We start from the raw sequence: 26,402 nt of genomic DNA, 5'->3' as shown, positions 1-26,402 counted from the left end.
CTTCATTTGTACATGATTGTATGTCTGTGTTACGTTTTTATAAATGATAAATTCTAACACTGGATAAGCCTCCAACAACATGCGTCAATTCCCGCGCATTGCATGTTGGTACCGAATTGTATGGATCCGCCATGATGTCCAAGAAAACGAGCTCTACATACAAGTTTGGAAGTGTTATTTTTAATATTGTGACTGAGTGTGAATGAATTGCCATAATGGGAACGAAATAAGGGTATCGTAGGTTTATTTAGTGCAGGGTATATACCCTCCGGGACCCTGCAAGGGCACGGTACTGTAGTTTTACCTGTCGTGGCCAATGTGTTCGTAGCCTGTCAACAAAAATGAGCAAGCTCTCGTTTCGGGCTCGGGCGCTGGACGCCTCAAAGCCCATGCCAATTTACATGTCTGAAGAACTACCAGATCTACCCGACTACTCGGCAATTAACAGAGCAGTGCCACAAATGCCAAGTGGAATGGAAAAGGAGGAGGAATGTGTAAGTTTTCTCACAAAGAGGGTAGTGTTAAAGCGTGATTGGTCAGCCATATTTGATTTTATACTTTGAAGTATAACCGCTAGATGGTAGTCTCATGTTTTGATGCATGTTTATTTTGATATTTTTACGTTGATTACAACGAAATTAAGTTGTATTGCACCATGTAGTGATAAATAAACATGATTTCTTCCCAGTACAACTGTTACAACAGTTGTCAGTGCCCTTTCATAGTAATTTGATTTTAAACTTAACCCTACTTTAATACCTACCATCCACTTTCACCCACAGAAGAACATAATCTTTTTAGTCTTTGCCTTTGTGCACAATTACTAATTTAAATAGTGTTGGGAATACATTAATTTATTTTTAGTTGGGTAGAAGTTGTATGATTTTATAATTGAGATGACATATAACTATAAAATTGATGATCCGGGGCATAAAAATCCCACTCCTGTTGCTGTGAGTTAAGTTATTAGAAATAATGCTACAGATAACAAACCATAATGAATTCTAGACTTTAATTAAAAATTATATAGAACTTATGGAGCATTTTTATGTCATGTACAGGAACACCATCTTCAGCGTGCTATTTGCACAGGTCTCATCATCCCCACACCTGAGGTTGTAGACTTGGCTGATGCAGAAGCATACAACAAGATTTATCCCCTCGACTACAAACTTCCGCGACAGCTCATCCATATGCAACGTAAGGTTAATTTATAAAATTAATTGAGATGATTAATAAAAATTGCACATGTTGAATACTATATATTTTTGTCTTTCAGCATTTGCAATGGAGCAAGACATCCCAGACTATGACATGGATTCAGAGGATGAGAAATGGGTTCATTCACAGGCCAAGAAGATGGACCTTTTGCCGTTGAAGGTACTGTGTCTTGTTTAAAAATTATTCTTTGTATGATAATTTCATTTGATATGTTGAAATTTGTTGGATGGTGAATATGAGTCAAGTACGTCATAAATATAAGATGTGTTTATAACAAATTATTATTTTTAATATATGACTTGAGTTAAATGTAAATGTGATTTGATTAAGTAACCTGTTGCATGTACCTAGAAACCTTGTTCTAGAAATTTGATGTATTATGACATCTTCTGCATTTCCAGCAAAGAGAAGTGTAAGGCAGTCTTTGACAGCTTTGAAACCTTAGGTAGTTTTCTTCCCTTTTGAGTTGTATATATGTGTAGGCATTTCTTCCAGTACGAATCAATCTCATCAGCATTAAAATCTGTTTGGGACAATATCTACTGTTCTCATTGATTATCTTAAATTTAGCTTGAAGACTTGCTTCTGTGCTGGCTGCCTCTCCAGGCAAATGACAGTTGTGAATACACAGATTTAAAATTTGTGAAAACAATCACTGCTTGCCTTAAACCCAATCTTGTGGCCGGTAGGTGAATCTGTGTCACAGAAACATTGTTTTAAGTACTGAGAGAGTGACTTGACTGTATTTTTAAATAAAGATGAACTCGCAGACACATTTTGCTGATTTGTATCTTTTTGCTACATAGTCACAATGTTTTCCAAACTATTATCTGTACCCCTTGTATACTGCATTTTTGGGGCTCACATTTTTAGAACTGTGTTTAATTTTATCACTGGTTTTCATAATTGTTCTTACTATCGTTGGTGACATGTTAAGCTTATATTACAGATTAATATATATTTTGTTTTACCTTAACTAAAAACCTGTCAGTTTTTAAGTACTGTATTCTATCATAGATTTCATTTACCACAAGGTTGAATGAGAAAGACATGAGTCATATGCAATAGGAAGTTCTGGGAATCTGAACAGTATTTTCTGCATTTCAGTATGTTTGTAGAATATAAGAAAAATAAAAATATGGAAAATTATGTTATGGTATGTACTGTTTGGATCCCAGCTGTAAAACCCCAGAAGGAGTATTGAAGTGGTAATAGTGTGCGATGAGAGGATGTCATGAACAAAGAGAAGGAAATGTGTGCACTATAGAGAACAAAAGTATTGACCAAGAAACTCAGTTTTAGGCATGAATTGGACTCTTATATACTAAATTATTAGTAGAATTGTCTCTTCATCTGTTCGCGTCTCTGAAACTACACGACTTTCTGTAGATTCCATCTGTCCTCAGTGAAGATTTTGTGATTTTTCTTAGTCCAGTCAAAAACATTTTGGGATAATTTTTAAAATTGACTAACTGCACTTTCCTTGAAATTATCTTTTATCAACTGTGTCCGTGCATCACACTAGTTTACCTTTAAACGGTTAAGTTTAAAGGTGAAGTCTCGCTGGCAGGCGTGTAGTGTAAGGGTTTAAATCTACTGTTCCCAAATGATAAAAGTTAATTTTTTGTGGTAATTGTAATTTTTGGCATCATATAGCCTGTGCTTTTCAACAGATATTGTTAAGTAAGTCAAAGCTTAATCATCCAATTTAGCAATCAGTTGATAATAGGCTCATTTGATAGGTTAGTGCTTATTTCTGTCACAAGAAAACAGCACAAGGTTGAGGACATGAAAAGATAACATTTTATCCTTTTAACAAGTCATTGCTCCTAAAATAATACCCATTTCTGATTACTTGCCAAAAATGAACAGTAATATAGTGTTCTGTTTTAGATTGGCATTGTGAGTAATATGTTTTTACAGTGAGTTTTTTTATGGTCTCAGGAAGACGAATTATCAAGTTTACAACCTTGATGTTGGATAAATATAAATTTTTGGCAGAGGTTGAAAGCATTTGGCGATAGGTTTGTTTGATCATTAATATTTTAACATGATCTGAATTGAGATGAATGTAAGTCAGGTTTTTTGTATCTATAATAATATGTAATGTCTTAGTATGAAAGGACCAGGCATTTAAATAATTCACTGTTTAGGCAGGTATGTAAAGTCAATTTAGAATCTGTTAGTATATAATTTTTATTTTATAGATTGTAAATGGTTTGAATTTCTTTTTAATATTGCATTAGGTTCATTCCATGGCTGCCCTGTCTAGGAAACTCACTGTATCTACAGCATATGAGCACTGTATTTGCAGAGAAATAAAGTTACAGAGAAATGATTTTGAAACTTTGTGAACTCTAAAACTGAGCGCATCTTTCCACTTTTGTTAGTTTCTGTAAAATGTTGATCTGTCACTGTCAAAATGTCATATGTGAAACAAGCACTATACAGACTAAAATTGTCCTGAAGAGCACATTTCTATCCAATCAAGCTAACACACACTGTACCTCATCTATTTAGAGAATGAAGCAAGATAAACATTTTTCTCCATCCTTTTTTTCATGAAACTATCTTATTAAGTATGTTTGCAACTGTATGGATCGTTGCTAAAGTTGCTTTGTCCATCTGTCTGTACACAAGAAACAAGTGTAGAATGGATTAACTTATTTTGAATAAATTAAATCTTGAAGAATTTTATGAAAAGCCGTCAGAGCCATTTTACGTTTTATTTAGATTGGACAGCTTTATGTCACTTTTCATGACAGCATAAGATTGAGTTTTGATTGCACCGAAATGTATTTGTTTCATTCAATTAATTTACTGTTCTGGTAAGTGGAAATTTAAAGTGTATATTAAAAAAGTTATAGGTATGTGTAATTTTGTGTGTGTGTATATGGTAACAGTGAACAGCAGACAGTGAAACCCTAGTATTGATTATTTATTAGATTTCTACCAATCTGAAAAAGTATCAGCTAACAGTGAATAGGTGCATGTGAACTAATGTTTTTACTATAAGTGATGAGTTTATTGTTTTTTAATTATCATCCACAAGGAAGAAGACATGATGGTCGTTCTCAGAAATGGCAAGTTGAAGCCAGAATAGGATTATGGCAGATGAAGAAGAATTCATTGCAGTGTTAATTGTTCTGTTTACTAAATAGCTTCACTTTATGGTCATCAAAAAGTGAACAAATTTATGTTGGTTTAATTTTGTGTACTGACATTTGTTTTCCTTCTGTCAAGTGTACCTGTTTAGTGTGTACTGTATACTTTTACAGTCTTATTTAGTTTTTGCATGCATGTTTACAAGACCTGTATGAAGATCTACAAAATTCAACATTATGTTAACAAGGAGTGTACTCATCTACCATGGTTCAATACATCCTCTGGAATTAAGTGGTGGAAAGAGCTGCTACATGCATAGTGCTAGTGTTTGCAGTAAAGGTATAGGATACCATTTAGCCAATGAGAGTCTTTCTCGCCAACTATGGGGATAGAAATTCTCTCCAGAATTACTTTCCTGAAGTTTTTATGTTTGTTATGTACTATTTGCTACCTTTACTTTTTACTATGGTACTTTATCAGGCATGTTTTAATTTTGTATCGAATAGTTTGAAGAGATGATGGACCGTTTGGAAAAAGGCAGTGGGCAGACAGTAGTCACTCTGCAGGAAGCCAAATCTCTCTTGAAGGAAGATGATGATTTGATCATTGCTGTATATGACTACTGGCTTAACAAGAGGCTGAAAACTGTAAGTTTCTTTATTGAAATGAGATTTGTCTAAAAGTAGCTAATGTTTAAATTGATTAAACATTATAGAATAACTGAGTTCTGAAGCTTTTATGGCAGTGAAGATGTTGATGTTGATTTTCTGGGTCATAATGCCATAGCATTACAACCCAAAAGATCTACATAGACATTGCAAAGTATTTGCTATGATGTGGTTACACTGAATGGATCTGCTGGGTTTTTTTACTCCTTTTTGTGTTAACATTTTAGCAACATCCTCTGATTCCTACTGTTAAAACGGAGCATCGGTTGGGATCAGCTGCAAATAATCCTTACCTTGCATTCCGCCGTCGTACTGAAAAGATGCAGACTCGTAAGAATCGCAAAAATGATGAGACATCTTATGAGAAGATGTTAAAACTACGACGGGACCTGAGTCGAGCTGTTACACTTCTTGAGCTTGTAAAACGAAGAGAGAAGACTAAACGTGAACATCTCCACCTCACAGTAGAGATCTATGAAAAGAGGTAAGCTGTAGCATATTTAATAATTGCATTTACATAATGGTAAATTTAAGTCCTCCAGCTTTCTCTGTTTATCATTTTTTACTAATAAGAATATTTTGCTAGTAGTGTGTTTATCAGTAGGAATATTTTAAGTTTAAATGACTTTTAAGTAGCTGAGCAAATTATTGAATACTACAGACTAATATTGTTAGTCATTTCTGTATGCATTGTCTGGTAGAAGGGCTAATTTTATTATTATAAGAGGCCATGTATATCATACATTGTATTTAGTCATGTTCTTTGAGAAATTAAAATTCAACAGAAACATCTGTGATTTCTCATTATGAAGCCTGGTATCAGAAATTGGTTTTGGTTTGAAGGCTGCAGAAGGTGACATTATCAAATGTTAGAACTGCTTATTTGTATTGCATTACAGAACACAATTTTACTTTCAGTTGTGATTTTTACGTTGATAGGTTCAGGCAGAAGAAACATATGGTCTCTGTAACCAGCTAGAAGATTCAAGTCCATTAACAGATGTTTGCATTTGACTGACTTGAATCAATTAGGTCTAGTTTTTTTCATCACAATTCTCTTTAAAATATTGTATATTTCAATATTGAAGATCGCCTCTTTGTCTTTCTTATGACTGTGCTTTCTTTCCCTAAAATTTAGCTTGTGTTTACTGTTATTTATTACATGTCTAGACTATCACAGATTGTTTAACAAACCATGGAGTACTAAGAGAAGTTACAATCACACACTTTCCTTTGTTCTTCATCTCATATCTCAGAATCAGGAATTTTTCAGCTTTTAAAAAAATTAAGTTTTTTACTTATGTAATGCTGATAACCTACTTCTTTGAGAGTCTGTAAATTTCATATTTTTTAAATGTGGCATGTAGTGTGGAGATTTATCATCACATTTTAAAATTTATTAAACATGATGACAGAGTAAGTCTTTGAGATTGTGTGAGGTTTGAGTTTATCATAACAATAATACTGATGTTCTGGGTTGCAACACCATGTACTTTTGTAGGTGATACCATTTTGGAGAATCTTACTGTAATTGTATAAATTGTGCACATTTCTATAAATTGATCATTTGTTGTAAATTCCATAATTTAAAGAAATGTAAGCATCATAAGCTCTGTTCACAACTTGTGGTTCAGTAATGTTGTTCCTGTATGCAGTCTGAATATGCAAACTTGCAATATTACTGTTTATTCTTGCATCTTAACTTTATTGGTAGCAGCAGTTTCTGGTCCAGACTTGCCAAGGCCTGTCATGTATTTATCATTCTTTTATATTACTAATGGAAGAGAGTTTTGATTTGTATTTGGTGTCATGTCTGTGGCTATAATAACCTTTGGAATCTTTTAAATTGAATTGTTTTGTTGCAGGTATCAAGCAAGTGATTTCAGTGGTCAGATGTTGGCAGAAGTGTCTGCCTTGAAGACACCACGCCCAGCATTTGCTCCTCTCTTCACAAACCAGTTTGGGATCAATCACCAGAACTGGTTGAACAAATTGTCAAGCAAGGTACTTTATAGCACATTTTATATTTTTGCTTAATTCTCACTCTTTTTTCAGGAATTTGCATACACTGTATATCACTGATTGATGATTAATGAAACTATATTCACTAACAAGACGGCAAGTGCCAAAAGTCAGAGGTGTAAAAATGAAAACATAAAAAAACAGAAAAAGTTATGTTGAACAAACAGTTAAATCTTCATTGGGTAATTTGCATATTTATTATAGCCTTTAAAATGTATATGATCTCTTAGTGCTTGTTTTATGTGTTTCACGTTATTGTATGTGTGATTGCACTGCCTACAAACATGAGCTAATTCCATGTCAGCCATCTTTCCTTTTCTAAAATTTCTCTTCATTCTCCAAAGAAAAATTTCTTCATATTTGCACACTTTTAACATATTGAGGATCAGGTATTGTGACAGCACATGTTATTGAGTAAAAGTGATCTGTGTTTTATCCAATCTGCAGCATTTATGTCCTAAAACTTATTTAGTTTAATATCTTATGATTTCTGTTAAACAGGATGAGGTAGTTCCTAGGAAGGAGAAACGTCAGTATAAAAGGCGGAAACACAAAACAGGAGTAGGTGCTGTAGGTATTGGTTCTCATGGACATCGTCACAGTGGATGTGGTTCCATGGGTTCTGGGACTGAACTTCTGGGTTACAACTGTACTGCTGGTGGGGAGCTTTTGAGCTCAGAGGATGAGGGAGATGTTATCCTATCTGGACAGTCACCACAATCTGAAGATGAGGAACCTGATCCCAGTGAGGGACCTTTCACTTTTAGGAGGAAGAAGTACTGCAATTACCATGCGGTTAGTGCCGACTCATATATTGGTGATCTGGGTTGTAACACTGGACAGTATATTTCTTCAAAACACTGGTATTTTCTTACAAGACCATGTAGCTTTACAACCTGGAAGACCAACATCAGCATCTTTGCTGTCATGAGAACCTCAGATGTCAGTGTTTTACTAGAAATGTTGCACAGTATCTAGCATGTTACATTACACTGAAATTTCCATTTGTTTCTTGGTGATAGGGTGATGATGAATTTGAATACTAATTTCAGGAAAACACTAAATGGAAGAATGTGATACATCTCGTATTTTACTAAAGCAACTTTCTGATAGGTAGAGTCTATATTTAAATCATATATCATGCAAAGGCCAGTCACAGTGGATGCTTGGTCTGTGACCATGGGTTCAAATCCCACTCAAGACATGGATGTTTGTCTGCTTCTTTCTGTGTTGTGCCATCCTGTGTGCAGGTAGTGCCTTGCAATGGGCTAATTACTCATCCAAGAAGTCCTACCAAATGCCTAATAGATCAAGAAATCTCCAAATAAAGGAGGCATGTATGCTCCACGAGGAGCGAAAATGGTATAAAAAAAGTCCATGCAGAGAGGAATGTAATTCATAAAACCTAATTTTACAGCAAATATCAGTAGTCATATCACTCTTGGTTTAGACCTTTTCTATGCTTCTGTAGTTGGTGTAACCTTATGTGTGAGAACTTTAACAGAGAATGGTGCAAAAATTCAGTTCAAGTTTGTTTACAGTATTAAGAAAGAGATTACTCATGCTAGGTTATGATTTCTTAAAATTGTTGTACAGATCTAAGTCATAAGTGGTAAGAAGTAGCATGCAGTTGATGTTTTGTAGATACTTTTCAGGACATCACCTTCTAAATTTTTGATGCAGTAAAGTAAACACATATATGTGAATTCGTCATCCTCTAAAATAAGACACACATCCCATTTCATGAAGCCAAACATTTTGGGTGAAAGCTCTTCATTAGTAGTTAGTTTATTTAGTTCTGCTATGTTTGTTATATGTATCATATGAATTATTACATGTTGTTTTGCCTTTGCAATTTATTTATTACAGGATAAAAATAGAGCATTTGTGTAAGGTTTAAAATGCATTACTTTTATAAACTGCAACACTTCAGTTAATACCCATAATTGTCACTCCTGTTAATGAGTACACATTCTAGCAGCAGCATGATTTTCATTGGTATTGACCTCACATAGATTGAAACTTCACAACTAAAGAAAAGGGTCATAAATGCCAACACATCTTGCACAAAGGAAGCTGTAAAGCAGCTCATGACTCTACATACATTTTCTTGTTATGATGTACCATTTGTAACTAATACATAATTGCAAGAAATATCAGTTGTAGGTACTATCATACCTGTTTGAAACACAGCTACTACATACATGCCATTGGTAGCCTTTGTATGTTGTAATACAAAGATGCATCATGAATATTGATCTTTGTTGAACTACTGGCCTGATGTTATAGCTTGAAACAGTACCATTAGTACTTTAAAATTAACTGGTAAATCACATAGACAATATTTTATTACTTTGCAGCATGTCTTATGTTTATGAACCTAATTTCAAGTTTTTATCTCATATGGTAATCCTAGTGAAGCATTGTTATAACCTCTGTAGCTGAAACAGCAGCATTAAATAATCAATCACATGACAAACATTTTATTACCTATAACAACACATCTTGTAGTAATTTTGAGTTTGATTAAACCTTTACAGCCCTTGTCAGGTGGTCTCGGCAATTGGCCATGGTGCAGTCGTGATGAAGGTGGTCTAGCTGATAGGAGGTACAGGTACTGCCTTACCTCTATATCAAACCCTGAGCAGAAGTGCATTGGTTTTGCAAGGCGGAGGATAGGTCGAGGAGGAAGGTTTGTATGGATACTAGATCACTTAGTCCATCCATTTTCTTACATTATAGCATATATACATGAAGTGTCTGCCTGAGGTTGGTAATGATTGAATGTGATGTTTAAGTCATAAATTATTAGTAACAGATTTTTTTCAGTGACACCTTCTCAAGAACTTTGTTTCATCAGGATGTTAGACAGTGATTTGTTTGCAATTTGTAGAGAACAATACTTATTACTTTTCAGTTTGAACAGTTTAATTTCTTCATGTTTTGAATTAAGTGATCCTTTGAGAAAATTATTAACAATGAACATGGACATATGGATATTATGCTGCCATAATAAGCTTATATTTCCCCACAAAATTAGGAAAATATGCTATAAATATTGTATGTTTTGTCGGATTTGTACCTTTTGAGATACTTCTTTTGACAAGAGTACGAGTTTACTTCAATTTTCATTTATATGTATGAGTGGAGGCCCACTTGTTGGCTTCCAGTTTTTACAGTCATATCCAGTTTCATCAGATTGAATCAGAGGAATTGAGAGATACAACAGGCTTGTTATGGAATATTGTGGTATGTTAAATTTAAAAATAACCACCTCTAATGCTGCATACTTTCTAAAGTGAGGTGGTTTACAAATTGATTTGTGTACAGTATGTGTATGGTATTCATATTGCTTTCCAGAGTAATACTAGACCGAGCAAGCACTGAGGCGGATGACATTTTCGCCTATCTTGACTTTACTGTTCATGACTCTGGGACAGTTTCTCGTAACAACAACCAATTCCTGTCAGAAATCAAGAATGACTGGTGAGTGGCCAGCTGTCAATAAATACATAATCCTCTTCTTTATTAATAAAACTATCTGTATCTGTTAATGAGATTGTTTTACTTCAGTTTTGTTGAATTATAATGCATTAGTGATGCTGATTTGTCACTTCTCTTGAGCACTGCTTGTTACATTGCTCACATCTTGAATACATGCAACACTTCATATGCAGTGAGTAATAAAAGTCAATAATTATTTGCAAGTTTGGATAATCTCTTGATAATGGGCACAGCTGATATGAGTACATCTTAAATGGCTGCTTGGCAGTGTGGAACTAAACAAAAGAACATACTGATTGTATTAATGGGGGTATCTGGATAGTGATGCTTTTGGAAATAGTAAATGATGTGATTTTGTTTTGTTGAGTCAGTAATTAAAATAGTACTATTTATTTAATAGATTTTGTTGAAATGTTTCTTATCATTTAGTATTATAAGTAATTTTACCATCCTTGATCATTTTCATATGTTTCATTATAGCTTTGAAACCTTAATTCTGATACACATGAATAATGCTTCAGGTTACACTTCCGACCGAAAACACCTCCTCTGTCCACTGGCAGTGAAGGCGAAGATGCAGATGTTGACATCTTCAACTCTTCACGGGAAGAACCTCTCTTGTGTGGTCTGCCTGGTGTTGATGGTTCTACGTTAACCGTGGAAGTGGAGACATTATCGGACAATGTCTTCAATAATTCCAGTACCATGTCTTCATTGGATAACACAAGTAGTAATGTGACTACCACAGAACTGAACCTTTCAGAACTCATGTCGAATTCCCCTTCACAGTTGTTTGAATTTCCACCATCTGTAACAGATGATGAAAGCCTCGACATTCTTGAAAGGTTAGGAATAGCGTCTGGAAGCCTAAGTTCGCCCGATGAAACCAAGTCAGGAATCACTACAGAGGACTCGTCTAGAAAACTGGATTCTTCATCTCCGCCTGTTAGTAGCTGGGATCCCGTTATTGGATGTTCGAAATTCATTCTTCAGCCAAGTTCCAGCCTCAGGTTTAGCACTGCTCATGACCCTTTCTCACTCTCTCCCATCTCAGCATCTGCTGTTACAAACCACACTCCTCCCACATCTACCCCTAATCAATATCATCCCTCTGCTCTCCATCATCACTCACATCATCACTTCCATCACCATCACCATCATAGGAGAAGACACAGACATCATCTGTCAACCGTTACATCAACATCGAATTTCCTAACTAGTCCTTTATCTACAAGAAACAGTAATTCTAACATTAGTGGTTTTAGTAATGGTGGATTAGTGTTGAATCATGAGCCAAGTACTAGTGTTAGTGGTGGGTTCAGCATGGCAATGCCATCAACTAGTGCAAGTGAGAATGTGTTAATTCGTGCTTCTGGTGCTGCTTCTACAGGGTTTGGTGGGGGAATGCAGAATTTAACCAATGGACCCATCTCTACAGAATGTAAGTGCACTGCTTAATGAATGACAGGTAATTAGCTGGTTTGTTGTAAGTGCTGTACAAAATGTTTTCTCTTTCATACATAATTTTCTTACTTTTTAAAAAATGTTGTTTCAACCTTTAAATGACGGGGATTTAAATGGCATAGTGGTAGCAGCCCTACGGAGTTTCTTTGTAGGTTTTTAAACTTTTGTGCACGCTCTACGGAAAACTTTAATATTATCTAAAATAAACATGATAAATTGACAAAATAAAAGCCATATTTATTCGAATAGAACAGAGAATACATATAGTTTTTTAAAAAATGCAGTTAATATCTTAATTGCCTAAATAGGCCTTAGTAACTTTACTTTTTGTTTGGAAGCTTTTTCTACATGGTAGAAGCCATGGTTGTGAACTAATGACCACACTTCAGTGGATACACATTATTTTCACAGATCATGCCAAGGAATGTGAGAAGGTTTGATTAGGGGGTCTGAAAAGGAAGCAGAAACCCACTTGACAATAACAATGTTTATTGCTGTTTATGGTTATAGTTTCTGGGTTGACAGCTCAGGGTGACCTTGTAAAAACCCTATAGAAAGTGATTCAATATTTGCAGCCCCTAAAAGAGGAAGTCTACTTAAAATGTTGCAAGTTTTGAGTTCCACTCCGCGTAGGGCTGAGTACACAACTTACGTTCCCAGACAGGGACCGCTAGTAAGATAAAGGTTAAATTATACTGGCTTGTGTTGCATGTCTTAAAGTTTATGCCTCTGAATGTGATTTTTTAACTCCACAGTTCATATATACCTCAGGAATTACAGACTTTGATGAAAATCCTTCTAACATTTGGTTTATTTTAGGAAATATGAAAGACTGTTGCAGAAATTTCTTTTTATTTACTGAATAAACAGAGATATATAACAAAAATGTATTATATTTAAGTTTAAATGAAAGACGCTGCATGTGAAAAATAGTAATACATAATATAATTATATGGATTAAAGTTGGTATGTTATTAACAGGTAACTTTGATGTCATCCAAATGTTTGTATCATGTAGTAAATTTTTGTCTTGTACTTGACATTACAGCTGTGGTTGCAAGAATTCAGTTTATATCCACCTGTGATCAGTGTATTCACCAGGGTGGGTGATAATTTTCATGCTGACTTTGTTTGTGTATGCATATACATGTATGATTAATATGTATTGTCAAATGAGTTCCAAACCTTGTTTACAATTTTAGCTAGAACTAACATGATAACTGGTAGTGTGGGTTTAAACCTTTCAAATATGAAGCAGAAGTAATGTCCCCTGCTCCCATTATGCCATAAGTACAGATCATTACATTTATTTTCCTACCATTACTTTATTTAGTCCATGTAACCACTGTGTGTTTTGGTCTTCTCCTTCCATCCTTTCTAGTGAATTAATTATTTTTGCTGTTTGTGTTTGCTCACTCCTTCTGTATGTACTATCCCATCATCTTAGCTGTTAAAAGAAGTGTGGGTTGATACATCATTATTTAATTTTTCCTCTTACTGTATGAGACAATTCATATCGCTTGTCATCAATTAATATACATTTATTGCAGCATTGATATGTATTTTCTATTCCATATTTTGATATTCTGTTTCATAGGATTTGTATTCTCAGAAATGTTGTTTGTCTCTCTCATACATCTTTTTAAACTTTGTAAATAAGTTACTTCTTTTCCAAGATTACACATTTTCCCAAGGAAAAATGTCACCTCTGTTGGCATCCTTCCCCTTCTAAACTCTGCATTTTTTTTTTTGGGTATAATGAATTTAGATTAGGTATACTTGATTTCAAATTTATCGCACTAGAGTGTCTTTGTACTCGTAGAAGCAGTGACATTGAACTTATGCTAACAGTGAAACTTTGATTTTGCACTTTCAGGTTTTATGTTTTACACACTCTTGTTTGGTCTCGGTCAGATGTACATGGGAACTGATTTTATGATTCCATGACTTGACACCCTTCTTTCAAAATTTGCATGTTCTTTTGCATTCTGTTTTGAAAAATTTATAATTTTTATAGAATACCAGTACATAGTACTTTAAAATAACTTTTTTATTCATGCAATTTTCTGTGAGTGAAACCTACACGGCTGTTCCACACATGCAAAGATTTGTCTTAGTAAGGCATTTGGTTATTTGTGCATGATGGTCTTTTAACATGATGTGAAAGATCTTTCTCACTGAGCCATTCACAGGCACAAACGTACTGTATGTTCACCATTTTATTCGAGTGACTGCAGTCATTGGTTTCAGCAGCAAGTTGATGATATCTATACAACACTAGGCATTACAGGTAACCCTCAATTTGCGCTGATTCAGAATAATGCCGCTTTTGAAACCAGCAAGTCAAAAAGGGAAAAAAATATATTTTACCATTATTTATAACGTTTTACAATGTTTCTCGTACTGATTCTTATACTAAATCGTAATTCTTACATCGCTGATTTTGAATAAAGATTATAAATACAGTCACCTTTGCAATTATGTATGTTTCGTTAACGCGAATTTGCTCCAATGAGATCGATGAATCGGTAAAAGCTGTTTGTGAAATGCAAACTTTTGCATATGCGAGTTTGCTCTTATGCAGTCTCATTCCTGGCACTTTAAAATTACAAAGGGCTAATTTAATCTCTGCGGAGGTACTGGGGTTATTTTTACTACGCGATTTTCTATAGGTTTTCGTCTTACATGAATGCAACTATCGCATAACAGCAGAGATGACTGTACACATCAATCACATGAAAGAATCGCAGTCAATCGCGGGGACCAACGATTTGCCGATTGTAAGTGTATGAAATATATTTTTTAAATACCCTTTATTCTATTTATGTTATTTCAGAGCTTTAAATGTAATGTCACTATATTACTCGCCAATGTTTGGGTGCCAGGAATGCATGTCATTGACTTCCCATTGATTTACATTATAAAAAGAGTTTCAATTTGCGCCGGTTCGTCGAGGAACGCATTCCCGGCGTAAATCGAGGGTTACCTGTATATGCAAATGTGATAGTCCATTTAAAAACATGTTTTTCTTGACTAAACCAAAGTGGAAAGCATTTATAATAAGTGATAAAATAAGTATTGTAGCACAAGTTCTTGCGCTTATTAGAATATGTGTCGAGCTGGCATCAGGGTTGGTTCTCTCAGTGTTCACTCTAAACACAGTTATAAAAATTATGAAGAAATTGAAGGGAGTAATGCCCAGTGTGGACTTTTCTCCAGGCAGGGTATATCTTTGTAGTGTTTGCCACTGGAAGAAATGGAATCAGTTCTGCTGTATCGTTAAAGCAATCATATGATGGTAATTCTTCCACAGATGGCATCCACCTAAAGGAGAAGGCCTTGCACATTTCTCTTCATGTAAAATTTTCAGCTTATAGTGGTTAGATCAACAGATTTAAGAGGAGACACAATTTTGAAACTTGACTGAGTAAATCCTTCACTTTTCTAAGTTCTCTGATATTGTGGTACAAAAGTGATACACAAAATTATAAGTGAGGAAAGTGGGAGGCATACAGAAAAATCTGCATTATTTCCAGCCTGATCTTGAACCGGAAGTCTTCTGCATGGAAAGCCACTCGTCATTGCCTTGATGATTGAGGCAGCAAGGACCTCTGAAATGTTGATAAACGTTTATTAGACTATATGGTGCTACAACCCAGAAGACAGCCATCTTTGTACTTACTGTCATGAAAACCTCAAATCCTGCTGAGAAAATTGTTTTAATGGCCTTAATCATTTTCTGAAAATTTGAATAGTGCCCCGAAGTTGCATCCTCCAATCTCAAGTATTTTAAAATGAGGAAATATAATAAATTATAAGTGCAGTGCTTTTCAGTGTATAAATGCTACTGTGGGCCAGTAGCATTTTTAAGAGTTACATTGAATAGTGTGTCTCTCTTATGAATTCTACCAAATTTATTTAGTTGTTCATACTCTGAAGATTATCTTGTACACCTCCCATGAGGAAATGACTATTTCTTTGGCTGTTTGATGTAGATTAGCTCCATCTAAGTGGCCCAACACAGTAGGTGCCTTCTTACTTGAAGAAGGAGGCAGAGCTAGTCTCCAAAATATAAATTTTAAAATTTGTAATGTTTATATTGTTTTAATTTTTAAAATGTTCATAGATAGGTAAAAGATAATGTCCAAACAAAATATTATTATAATGCCAGCACACCTTGTTAGGTGATTTTAGAATGATGAGACTTGTTTTAAACATATTATCATATCTGTGTTAGCACAGTTTGAATCTGTATGACCATATAAGTTATTAACATACTACACATTTTACCTAATACAAATGTTAAGAATCAAAATGAGAATTATACCAGAATATTTCTTCATATAGAAGACTTAAAAAAGAAAATGATGCCTCTTTTATTGTTTACAGAGATTAAATGTTAAGTAAAAATATTTAAATGCTTTCTAGTTTTAGATTATTAAGTACTGGTATTTTCAGTTCCAGGCACTAGCAGATCAAGGTTATCAGTACACACAAGCAGAAGTCATCACCAGCATCAGTCCAACTCATGTTACACAACATCGCTTCAGCTTGGCCATCAAGGTTTAGGTCCGTCCACTTTAACTCATCCTGCTACTAGTTCTGCTACGCTTAGTTTCAGTGGCAACCACCACCGGACGCTCATTGCAACTCAGCAGATACTATCAGCTACAGGCAACTTTCAACACAACTACAACAGGATGGTAGTGACAACAAAATCAACAGTTTCAGTTACAACACCACCTGTGATGGCTTCTGCTGCTGGTAGTGATGGTGGTGGTGATATTATTGCTACTGCGAACATTAAACAGGAACCAGGCGTTGCAGGGGAAGTTACGCTTAACAGGTGAGTGAGAGTTAATGTAAGATTAAGGAGTAAACTAAGAACACACATGCAAGAGTTATTCTTTGTAAATCTTGCATTGTCTACTGTACCCATATTTATCATAAGAAATGTGTTCTGTCTTTATGAGTCTTTATGGAGATTGCATTCATGTTTATATTTTGTGGCTAAGTATGTGACACTGCACATGATGATAAATGTCATGAGAAGGTGTCATTTCCCTAAATATGTACAGACATAATTTCATGTATCAGAAATTGTAAATTCCAAATTTAATTAAAGGCCTCCCATCGGATATGCATTGGTGGATGCAGATTGTTTCTGTCACATTATTGTGAAGTGCACATGAAACTTCTAAGATTTTAAGCTGTACTTTCATTCACTGGTTCACAAACTATGTTCCTGTGGAGCATTGCTGTTCTGCCATAATGGAAGTCTCTTCCCAATTCACAGTTCTATTATTGTTGTTATTTATTGAGGTGCGCAGACCACAATATAGTATGTAATGTTCCTGCTAGTAATATTTTTCCTCATTCAAATGATAACATAAAAATCAATTCTTCTTAGTCTGCAGAGGACTATGGTGTTCAGGTGCTTTGCAAACCGAAGAAATTTGGGAACCACTGCTTTGATTCATTGAATCAGAGTGAACCCAAAGGTTTGCAATGGCAAACTATTCTAATTAAACAAAAATATGGAGTTAAGTGACTTGTATGAAGTTAAGTTTTGTTATTGCTCCACATTGAATGATATTATAGTGAGATGACTGTTCTGTCTGTCCACAGTGGTGAAGGTTTGGAAGGTGATGTGAACAGTAAAGACAAGGCAAGTAACCAATTGTGTGTTGACAAGAAGCAGCTTGTTAGGAAAAACAATTCCCTCCCCATGGAAGTCACTTGATGAAGGAAAACAACCCATCTGTTCGGGAATTGAAGAATGAATATGAAATTTGTTAGTAGGACTTTGGGAAAAATGCTACAGATGAAATTGTAAGGTATGGTGAAAGATTGGATGAAAGGTAAAATTGAAGATAGAAATTATGGTAGTTTCTATGAAGGAACACAAAACAGAGAACAATGTAGTATTGAGAAGTTTCATAGATAAAAGCGGTATTGTAGGTAAAGGGAAGTTCAGTACATTTATTTGCATCTTTTCTTGCCATAAGTAGTGGCTGAAGTTGCGTAAGACACATTTTGTACCTTGTGACAGTACATAAAGAGGATCACTTGTTGTCCTTGTGACTGCAGTATATGCAACACTGAGCAGCAGATTTTAAAATACCTTTATTTATTAATTGAAATTAATATCTGTGCATGTTGTGTTGTTACTGGTGGCCTTACACTATAACGGTAATATTTCTGTGAATACAATAATCAGAAATATGGAAAATCCCAAAATAGCCCGTAGTGTTTGGCTTCATATATTTTGAAGTCCATTTTTTATGGAACACTTCCTATGTCTTTTATGCAATATTCTGCTACAAAGTATTTCCTCTTTTTTGTGTTTAGGACGTGTTCCACAACAAATTTCAAGGCTGTTCATGGCTATGTCATTGCAAGAATATAGAGTTGACACACACTTAGTTTTATTGTATTTATTTCATGTAAAGAAAATTATGTTAAACAACTGAAGAATATGGAATTTTAAGAAAACAATTACAGTACAGTATTCTGACATGGTTTGGTAACATGCAAGCGCCAGTTTAAATAACCTGAGGACAGGAGGATTCACATAAATGCATTCTTGAAGTGAAATGTGTGCAGTTTATGTATTTCAGATTATGTGAGGGGACCTCATACATGAAATTCAGCATTGCCTTGATCACTCATTTAGAAGATAATTTTTGTAGAAAAGATTAGAAAATTAAATCCATTCATATTTATAACAACCAAGTACCAACAAAGGAAAAAGCAAGCACAAATGTGGATTAAAAGGACAAAGATGCTGATGCAATTAAACATACCAGAAAAAGATGGAGGAGATAACAGTTCACTAGTATAAGGGCTTTTACTAGCACAAAATAAAATAACTAAACATCATACAAGTATGTAGAAACCACTCAGAAGCTGAAGCAACTACACAGAACAGCTTGCAGAATTTTAACAGGATTGTAATTAAGTAAAAAGGAGAACTTTCTGATATAATTAAAGTAAACTAGATGAAGGAGGAAAATCTGTACTTGTATAAGTTTTTTATTTTTTTTAGACTGGATCCCCCTGCCAGACACTTGAGTCTGTATATCTCTTCTGGTTTCTTTTCTGTTCCTCTTTCTGTAGTAGCTTTTTCAAAAAAATTACATTGCAGCTCTATAACATGCAGACAGATGTTGATGACTAACATGTCACAAACATGCCTTTGGAAACACCAAGACAGGGCAGCAAGTGTATTTCTCTTTGGTATGAAGTGGCAGCCACTCTTGCCACTTCGCTGATTGCAGTGTGCATTTTAATCACCTAGACTAAGCATGGTGGCCTCTAAGTCAAAATTAGTAAGCAGCCATGAATATAAGAGCACAAGGATTTCTACTGGAGTCTTGGTAATTGTATACGTTTTCTCAGTTGGTGAAAATACTTTGGTCATGCACTTGGGCATTTATTTGTATTTGAGAATGTATGCTGTATGTCACCACAATTCTGTAATAGTTGATGTGTCAAGAAAATTTTGTCCTTATAAAACTGGTAACTTGAACATGCTGAGAAAAATCCTGTTCAAATTATTAAGGAAAATGATAAACAAACAAAACATGTAGATGTTATTGTACTTCAATGATATGGATAACAAATTATACAAGAGACTGTCAAATGAAAGCTGGCTATCCTTCACACTGTACTAATCAGTAATATATGTCTGCAATGCTGGCTGACAAACTCCCTAAACCAATTTGATATGGGTGGGGTGTGATAAAAGATTAAGGTATTCAGTTAGTGTTTGTGCAGATGGAACTTCAGCAAGACAGTGCATACCATAGTTGTATTGATCCTGATGTGTGATGTGGCTGCTGTAATGTTTGCTCTTCCTCACTGCTGGAAACACTAATGCTTGTATTTGTACATGACAGTTTACAAAAGAATGTTTTAATGATATAGTTTACTAGGTTGTGATGTTGCGTGGTCTTGTAGTTGGTTACTAATTCACTGGAGGACCTGGAAATGGAGGTGATGTGTTCCTCTTCAAGACGGTGGTAACCATGTACAAGATTGTGCAGTGTCAGAACCCAGTAGACCACAATCAACATCTTCACCATCATCAATACCTCAAATCTCAGAATGTTGTAATGACTGCAGTGATGTGTATAAACCCATGGAATAAAATGTGTGTTATGATTTTTTTCTGCTTGAGTTAAGAACACCTTACAGAGGTTTGAAGTTGAAAAGAAATATGATCCTGTATCACATATATGATTTAAAATTCCCTTTATCACAAGAACCAAGTAAGGCAATATTATTCATGTCTGAATATGTGTTGATATAACCACGGTCCTCAGTAATTCTGAGCATAGCATAACTCATATTCTTTGTGTAGATTAGACAGCAGAGAAGAACTTGGGGAGTAGGAATCGGTGAGGAACAATGCAATAGAAATATGGCACAAATAATATGTAGAATCATGCTTGGAAACATAAACCTGATCTTTTCATTCTCACTGTAGACCTTGAATGGGACATTGTGAGAAAAACAAAATATATTCAGTTTGAACACAATTTTTAGATTTCCTGGTATTCAGTTCAGAATTTCTGACCCCTTTTATCATGATATTATTGTTTGTCAAGGATTCTAACAGAAATACATTAATGGTTTTGGATACTGTTAAAGAAACAAATGTACACTTTTCTTCATATTTTCAGAATATACTGTAATTGTAAACTACTTCTTGGTGTTGAATCTGGGAATTCATGTTTACTTGTTAAGGACTGGTGCTAGGTCTCTGTTACATTACACTAATTGATGCTGTAGAATATTGTACTTTTGTTTGACAAATAGGGGGATTGGTTCCCAGTCTGAAAATTGATATTATTTTTATAAAAGACAAGTTATTGCTTTGGTTGCCTGTTTTCTTTTGAAAAGTGCTGAACACAAACATTAATTCAGTTATACATAGTAAGATACCTGTTCTTTACATTTGTTTGCAGTTGAGACTAGAGTAAGATTTCAAAATCAAAGAACATTAAATTGGATAACTACAGTTCTACTTTTCTATAAACAGCATTCGTGTAATAATGAAAAGATTAAAAACTTGAAGCTGTCAGTTGAAAGCAGGTTTCAGTTAAGTGATGGGTTACAGTGCAGAATATCACAGTAATAATCATATTACCTTATAAAAGTGGCATTCTTAAGTTCTTAGTAGCAAGTTAACAGGGAATTCTCAATGCAGATTTTTTAGAGTAGACACTTTGTTTCTAAACACAGTGAGATGTTTTCAGACTTATGCATTTCTTTGTTCTGTAAACTACAGTTACTTCTTGCAGTGGCAACATGCCTTTGTACTTCACTGTTCTTCAATTTAAAATCAATATTAACTCAGATATTTGAGTTACCAGTTTGTCACTTGAAGGATTTCCTTGCAGTGATGACGCAAATTTTCAGTTTGACTTTTTCTTGGTCATTCTTACTTATTAAAAGCATTGTAATGAACACAAGAAATTGTGTTCGTAAATAAAAGTTTGTATATTCCGTTAAGAAATAACACAAACCTGGAAGGAGATACACATTAAATCAGATATATAATTGGCAAAAGATTACCTCATATTTTTGTATTAATGGCTTGAACTACAGTATATTATGAAGAGTGTTTTCAAGTTTTATTTAACCTTCACCTGCCATCTGAGATGGGGCTTTCCTGTAAGTAAAGCTCAATGTAAATGGTAATGGATAACTGTAAAACCCCTTAAATAGTCATTCCCTGTTTTTATAATTCACATATTGTACTTAACCAGGAGGAATGTTATATTACAGAGTGTAAGAATTATATTTCTTTGGAATTGCTGGGTCAGAAATGGTGGAACTTATGACTTTCAATGCAAACAGATCTCTTGTATGTAGTTTATATTAAGGTTGGTGAAACAGAAGGGAAAATATCACAGTTTTGTGATGTTTAAAGGAGTTAAATTAATTAAATAAAAAAATGATATTCTTAATTGAGTTGTCTGTGAGTAAAATTAAATGATAAGGTGAATTAGTATTTCTGCATTGTTATAAAAGATGTAGTGATACTGTATATGCTAAATATCTTTTGATCCATTGTTTATGGTACTAAGACACAAATACATATTGGATATCTCTTCTGTTTAGAAATAGCATTTACTGAAAACACAAAAACAAAATTGTTGTCATTTTGGATGAAATGTTCCTAATAAACTTTGAAATGGGGCAGCATTAATATACTGAGAAGAGCACATTTAAAACAGCTCAAAATTAGTTTAGATTATCAGAGTAAATATGTCTTGCTCTGAGGTTATTTATTTAATTGCCACTTCCATAGTGAAGAGAAAGTTAAAAATGAGAAAGAGGATATTTCTTTTTGGTCTTATGAAAGCTTTATTGATAGGATACAATTGTAGGAACAAGGGATCTGTGTAGGAGGAGGATTTGTAGCAGAAAAATTATTTTTTTTTGCTGTACTTTGAACGTTCATTTGATTTGTGCTTTTATGCTTTCTTGTCATTCTGTAATATGTTGTAGAATGTTTTTAAGCTGTAGTTGAGATTCTCCACTTTCAGGTTTGTATCATTATCGTTTTAGAACAATAATCTGATATCTTCTAATGGTTTAAAAATGTAGTACAACTCATTTCTGTTCACATTAGATGTGATGGACCCTTTGAACCCAAGTATGAAGATTAAATATATAATCCTTAATATGGTTTTAGTGTGAAACAAGCAGCCATTTTACATAGAAAGATTTTGTATTATATGGCTGCCATTTACACCCACATGACTAAGTGCTTTTGATAGAACAATGCATTTTGGCTTATAAAATGAAATTGGGGTTCATAAATTTAGTTGGTAATTGTAAAATGTATGTTTAATCATACTGCTGACTTCTTGAATATACTCACCCATTCACACTGCATGAATTATGTTTACATATTAAAATTATTCTCAGTATTTCTAAAGGAGACTTTTAACATGTTACGTGTATGTATTTTTATTGTCAATGTTGCACCTTTTTAATTAATTTTCCAACCAGAAGATCATTTTGATAAGACAGAGTGATTTATATAAAAGCACTTGTGGTTGTGTACAGCAGGTGGATGAGATAAATTTGTATTCAGTGGGGGAAAAATGAACACTGTATGTGTTTTGACAGCACTGAGAAATGCTGCTCTCTTCTGAATTTATTTGTTGTGTATTGTCACGTACTGTTGATAGGCACTATGTTAGTCCTCTTAATGAAGCCTGTGTATACATTTGGAGAATCTGAATGTTATGAGTGAGTATATATGTGTGTGTTAATGCTGGGGAGTTGCGAGAGACTTTACTTTGGACAGGAGACTACAGATTGTGCACTTGATGTAGAATATTGTTCAAATATGAATTATAATCTTTACATTGTAACTTCAAGGCTGTGATATAGGCTGTATTGACTTAGAGGCCATTTTGTGATTTATGTTCCCTGCCATGTACGTAATCCTGAATAATGAAAAACGTGGTATTGACTGAATATCATAATCATATTTGAAACATGATTAATTTGTGTTTCAAATCCTTGCAACTCATATTAGTGTCTGTAATTTCCACTTTCACAATTCTTTATATGAAAGGAATGGGGTTTTAGAGTGCATAGTTTTAATTTGTGTATCTAAGAATCCTTCCTTTATCTTTGTTATATGGCTACATTTTTACTCCAACCTAGATATATAAATTAATTAGCAGTTATGTCTTCTTGAGAGGGTTCTTCATTTGCATTGTCGACACATGGCTGTAATATGTAGAAACTCTTGAGTTCAATAGCTAACTATTTTTAAGAAAAACTGAATCAAGTAATGTCAGACCAAAAATGTTAACTTCAGTTGTTGAGCTCTGCCATCAGAATTATTTTATACTCATAATGAATGACAATGTGACCACCATATATTACAATATAAAGTATGCAATTTCCTATCAGTCATGTATGATTCTGACACAGTTGTTAATATAGCATGTGACAGTTTGAGGCTACAAAACCCAGCTGTGTAAAGTGCTGACGTATTGCACATGTGTAATCGTGCTTCAGTCTCTGAAACTGCTGTAAGTGAAAAAATCTTGCTATGTAATGAATAATATGAACTCTGTGTTAATTAGACTGGCTTTAGAATTGTGGGATAAGACAGAAAGAAGATATAAAATCTCACTTTTTGTTAGATTTTGTCTTTTTTCCATGAATTATAAATGCAGCTCAAAATGATGCAATGATGTGTGAATGAAACTATACCTAAAATTAATACGGTGCTATTACGTATGAACATTGTTGGTTTTCTGTGAAAACGTCTTTATTACTGTAAGTGTGAATACATTAAGCTTTGTTTTCCATGATTTAATGATTAGTCATTTACATACAATATGAATAATGTGTTGATTACAGCACTTCTCCTGGATCAGTATTTTTTTAAAAGCTGACAAAATAGACTGCAGTAATATTGAACATAAAACAAGATGACAAATATCCTCACAACAACACAAAATATATATGGTAATAATAATAATCAAGACCTGAATGTGCTTTGTTATCTGAATACGCTTAGAATTTGAAATGGTTCTGACTAATGGTGAGTCCACATAAACAATATTTAGAAGTGTTAATTCACTTGCAAACAACTTTACCAATATTAAAAATTTACACTAACAGATTTTGTATGACAAGGTTTACCACAGTCTTTAAACTGATTTTAATTACATTTAAAACTGATTTTAAAAAAAGAAGAAGTTGTAAGTTACTGTTATAATCTGTATGTAATAATCTGTCTGCAGTTGTAATTGATGTAAAACATAAGTGAAATCAGTCCAGGTGATAAATCCACCATTAGACTTGTTAAAACCAAGCATTTTATACGAATAACACAAGTTTCTTTTGTACATATGTATATTGTTTATTTTTTAACTTTGGTAATTTACCTGTCAGTTGAAAGAAAAATAACATACAAAGGCTTTCCCTTTCATTTCCAGAGTACCACATTTTCATGCCCTGTCACCAAAATTACACTGGAGATTCTCATTCACTTTAGCCACTTTTAGATACCTCTATTCATTTTTAACCTGTAATAATTCCATTGGTAAAAACGTAGATAAGCTATGTGGGCTGCTGTTTAGATCACTATTTTAAGTCACCTTCTTAACAAAACGTGAAATGTGCCACACAAAACATGTATAATCCTTTTAAATTATATTTGCAGTTAAGGCTATGTAGTCCGTACTTTTATTGATCTGAGAAAATTTGAGACCTATATTTTGCATTAATTTTAACAAAATTAAACTTGTTACATTATGGTAATACACATCTTACATATATGATGAAAATCGTATAAGAAAATTATGTGATGCTCATTTACCCTTGTTTAAAGCTAATGGAATCTTAAGGTGCCCTTTTAAATAAACTTCATGAACACAGTTGTGGAATTATATATTTACTTATTTTGAGGTGTTACAGTAATTAGTATTTTTAATTGCTAGTTTTATATTTGAATTACTGCTGTGTTAAATCCAATTGAAATTAAAATTTGTCATGTCAGTGAGAGTCAGTACTTGTTGGGTGCAAGACATTTGCAAAAATAACCTGAAAGGATTATAAATGCGGTTTACACTGTACATTCAATCTTATAAATACTAGTTATAATGAACATCTAGGGAATGAGGGCTGAAGTAAACAACTGTGTCAAAGAGCACATTGTATGGGAATTGTGATAGTTTTACCAATTTGTCACCTAGAAAGTTAAAAAATGTTAATCATATTCAAGATGCTGTAGATGAAGTTAAAAGAGGAAAAACACTTGTGGGTAATGACAGTATGAGCTATCAAGTTAACAATTTTTAAAACTTCTTCGTTAAGTCCTGTGGTTTGCCGTGGTGTTGATTGTGCGTGGTATGTTCACATTCCTAATTGTTATTTAAAAAAGAATCAACCTTTATACCGTATTTACATGATGTGTTTTAATATGCTAATGTTAAACAGAGGGATAAGAGAAACCATTTTAAATCTGTACATGGCTTACAAATTAATCTGGTCATTAAATAAATTTGGCAACTTTTTCTTTTGCATCCCCCGAGTACTGTTAGTTAAAATAATATTGAAGTCTTTAAAAAGGAGATTGGAGACTTCTGCTGGAATTCGCATGTCCAATTAATACTAGCTGTACATAAATCTGTTTACGGGTTATTTTAAAGAAACAGAAAAGGTGATATTAATAAACTATTGTATATATTAAGGGATGAAAAACTTCATAACTTCCTTCATAAAGGAAGGAACATACAGTACATGCTGAATTTGTATTTGTGTAAATAGTTGTCTTAATGCAAAGTGTGAAAGAATAAAACTTTGAACCATCGAACTTATCAGTTTTCATCGCAAAGTTTGCAGCCCATCTCCTGCCCCTGACAACTTACT

At 34.0% G+C, this 26,402-nt stretch overlaps 1 protein-coding gene across 2 annotated transcripts; it reads left to right on the top strand.

The window, feature by feature from the left end:
* Nucleotides 1-115: 115 nt before the first annotated feature.
* On the top strand, nucleotides 116-26,346 carry E(Pc) (Enhancer of Polycomb). Of its 2 annotated transcripts, XM_022070727.2 has the most exons (12): nucleotides 116-494; nucleotides 1,062-1,200; nucleotides 1,280-1,380; nucleotides 4,833-4,973; nucleotides 5,222-5,478; nucleotides 6,860-6,998; nucleotides 7,518-7,811; nucleotides 9,557-9,708; nucleotides 10,377-10,502; nucleotides 11,042-11,961; nucleotides 16,443-16,830; nucleotides 17,613-26,346. In XM_022070727.2, the coding sequence occupies exons 1-12, from the start codon at nucleotides 342-344 to the stop codon at nucleotides 17,725-17,727; spliced, it is 2,925 nt and encodes a 974-aa protein (XP_021926419.1). In that variant the 5' UTR covers nucleotides 116-341; the 3' UTR covers nucleotides 17,728-26,346. The 2 variants fall into 2 exon arrangements, with proteins under 2 accessions (XP_021926419.1, XP_021926421.1); XM_022070729.2 differs by lacking the exon at nucleotides 17,613-26,346 and having other exon boundaries at nucleotides 11,042-11,988; nucleotides 16,443-16,578.
* Nucleotides 26,347-26,402: the final 56 nt, after the last annotated feature.

The sequence above is a fragment of the Zootermopsis nevadensis genome, unplaced genomic scaffold (genome assembly GCF_977971745.1).
Source record: "Zootermopsis nevadensis isolate Lab colony 2312 unplaced genomic scaffold, Znev_1.0 Znev_ptg000001l, whole genome shotgun sequence".
NCBI classification, from domain to species: Eukaryota; Metazoa; Arthropoda; class Insecta; order Blattodea; family Termopsidae; genus Zootermopsis; species Zootermopsis nevadensis.
Note: the sequence above shows the minus strand (reverse complement) of the source record. Positions and strands in the feature narration are given on the sequence as shown.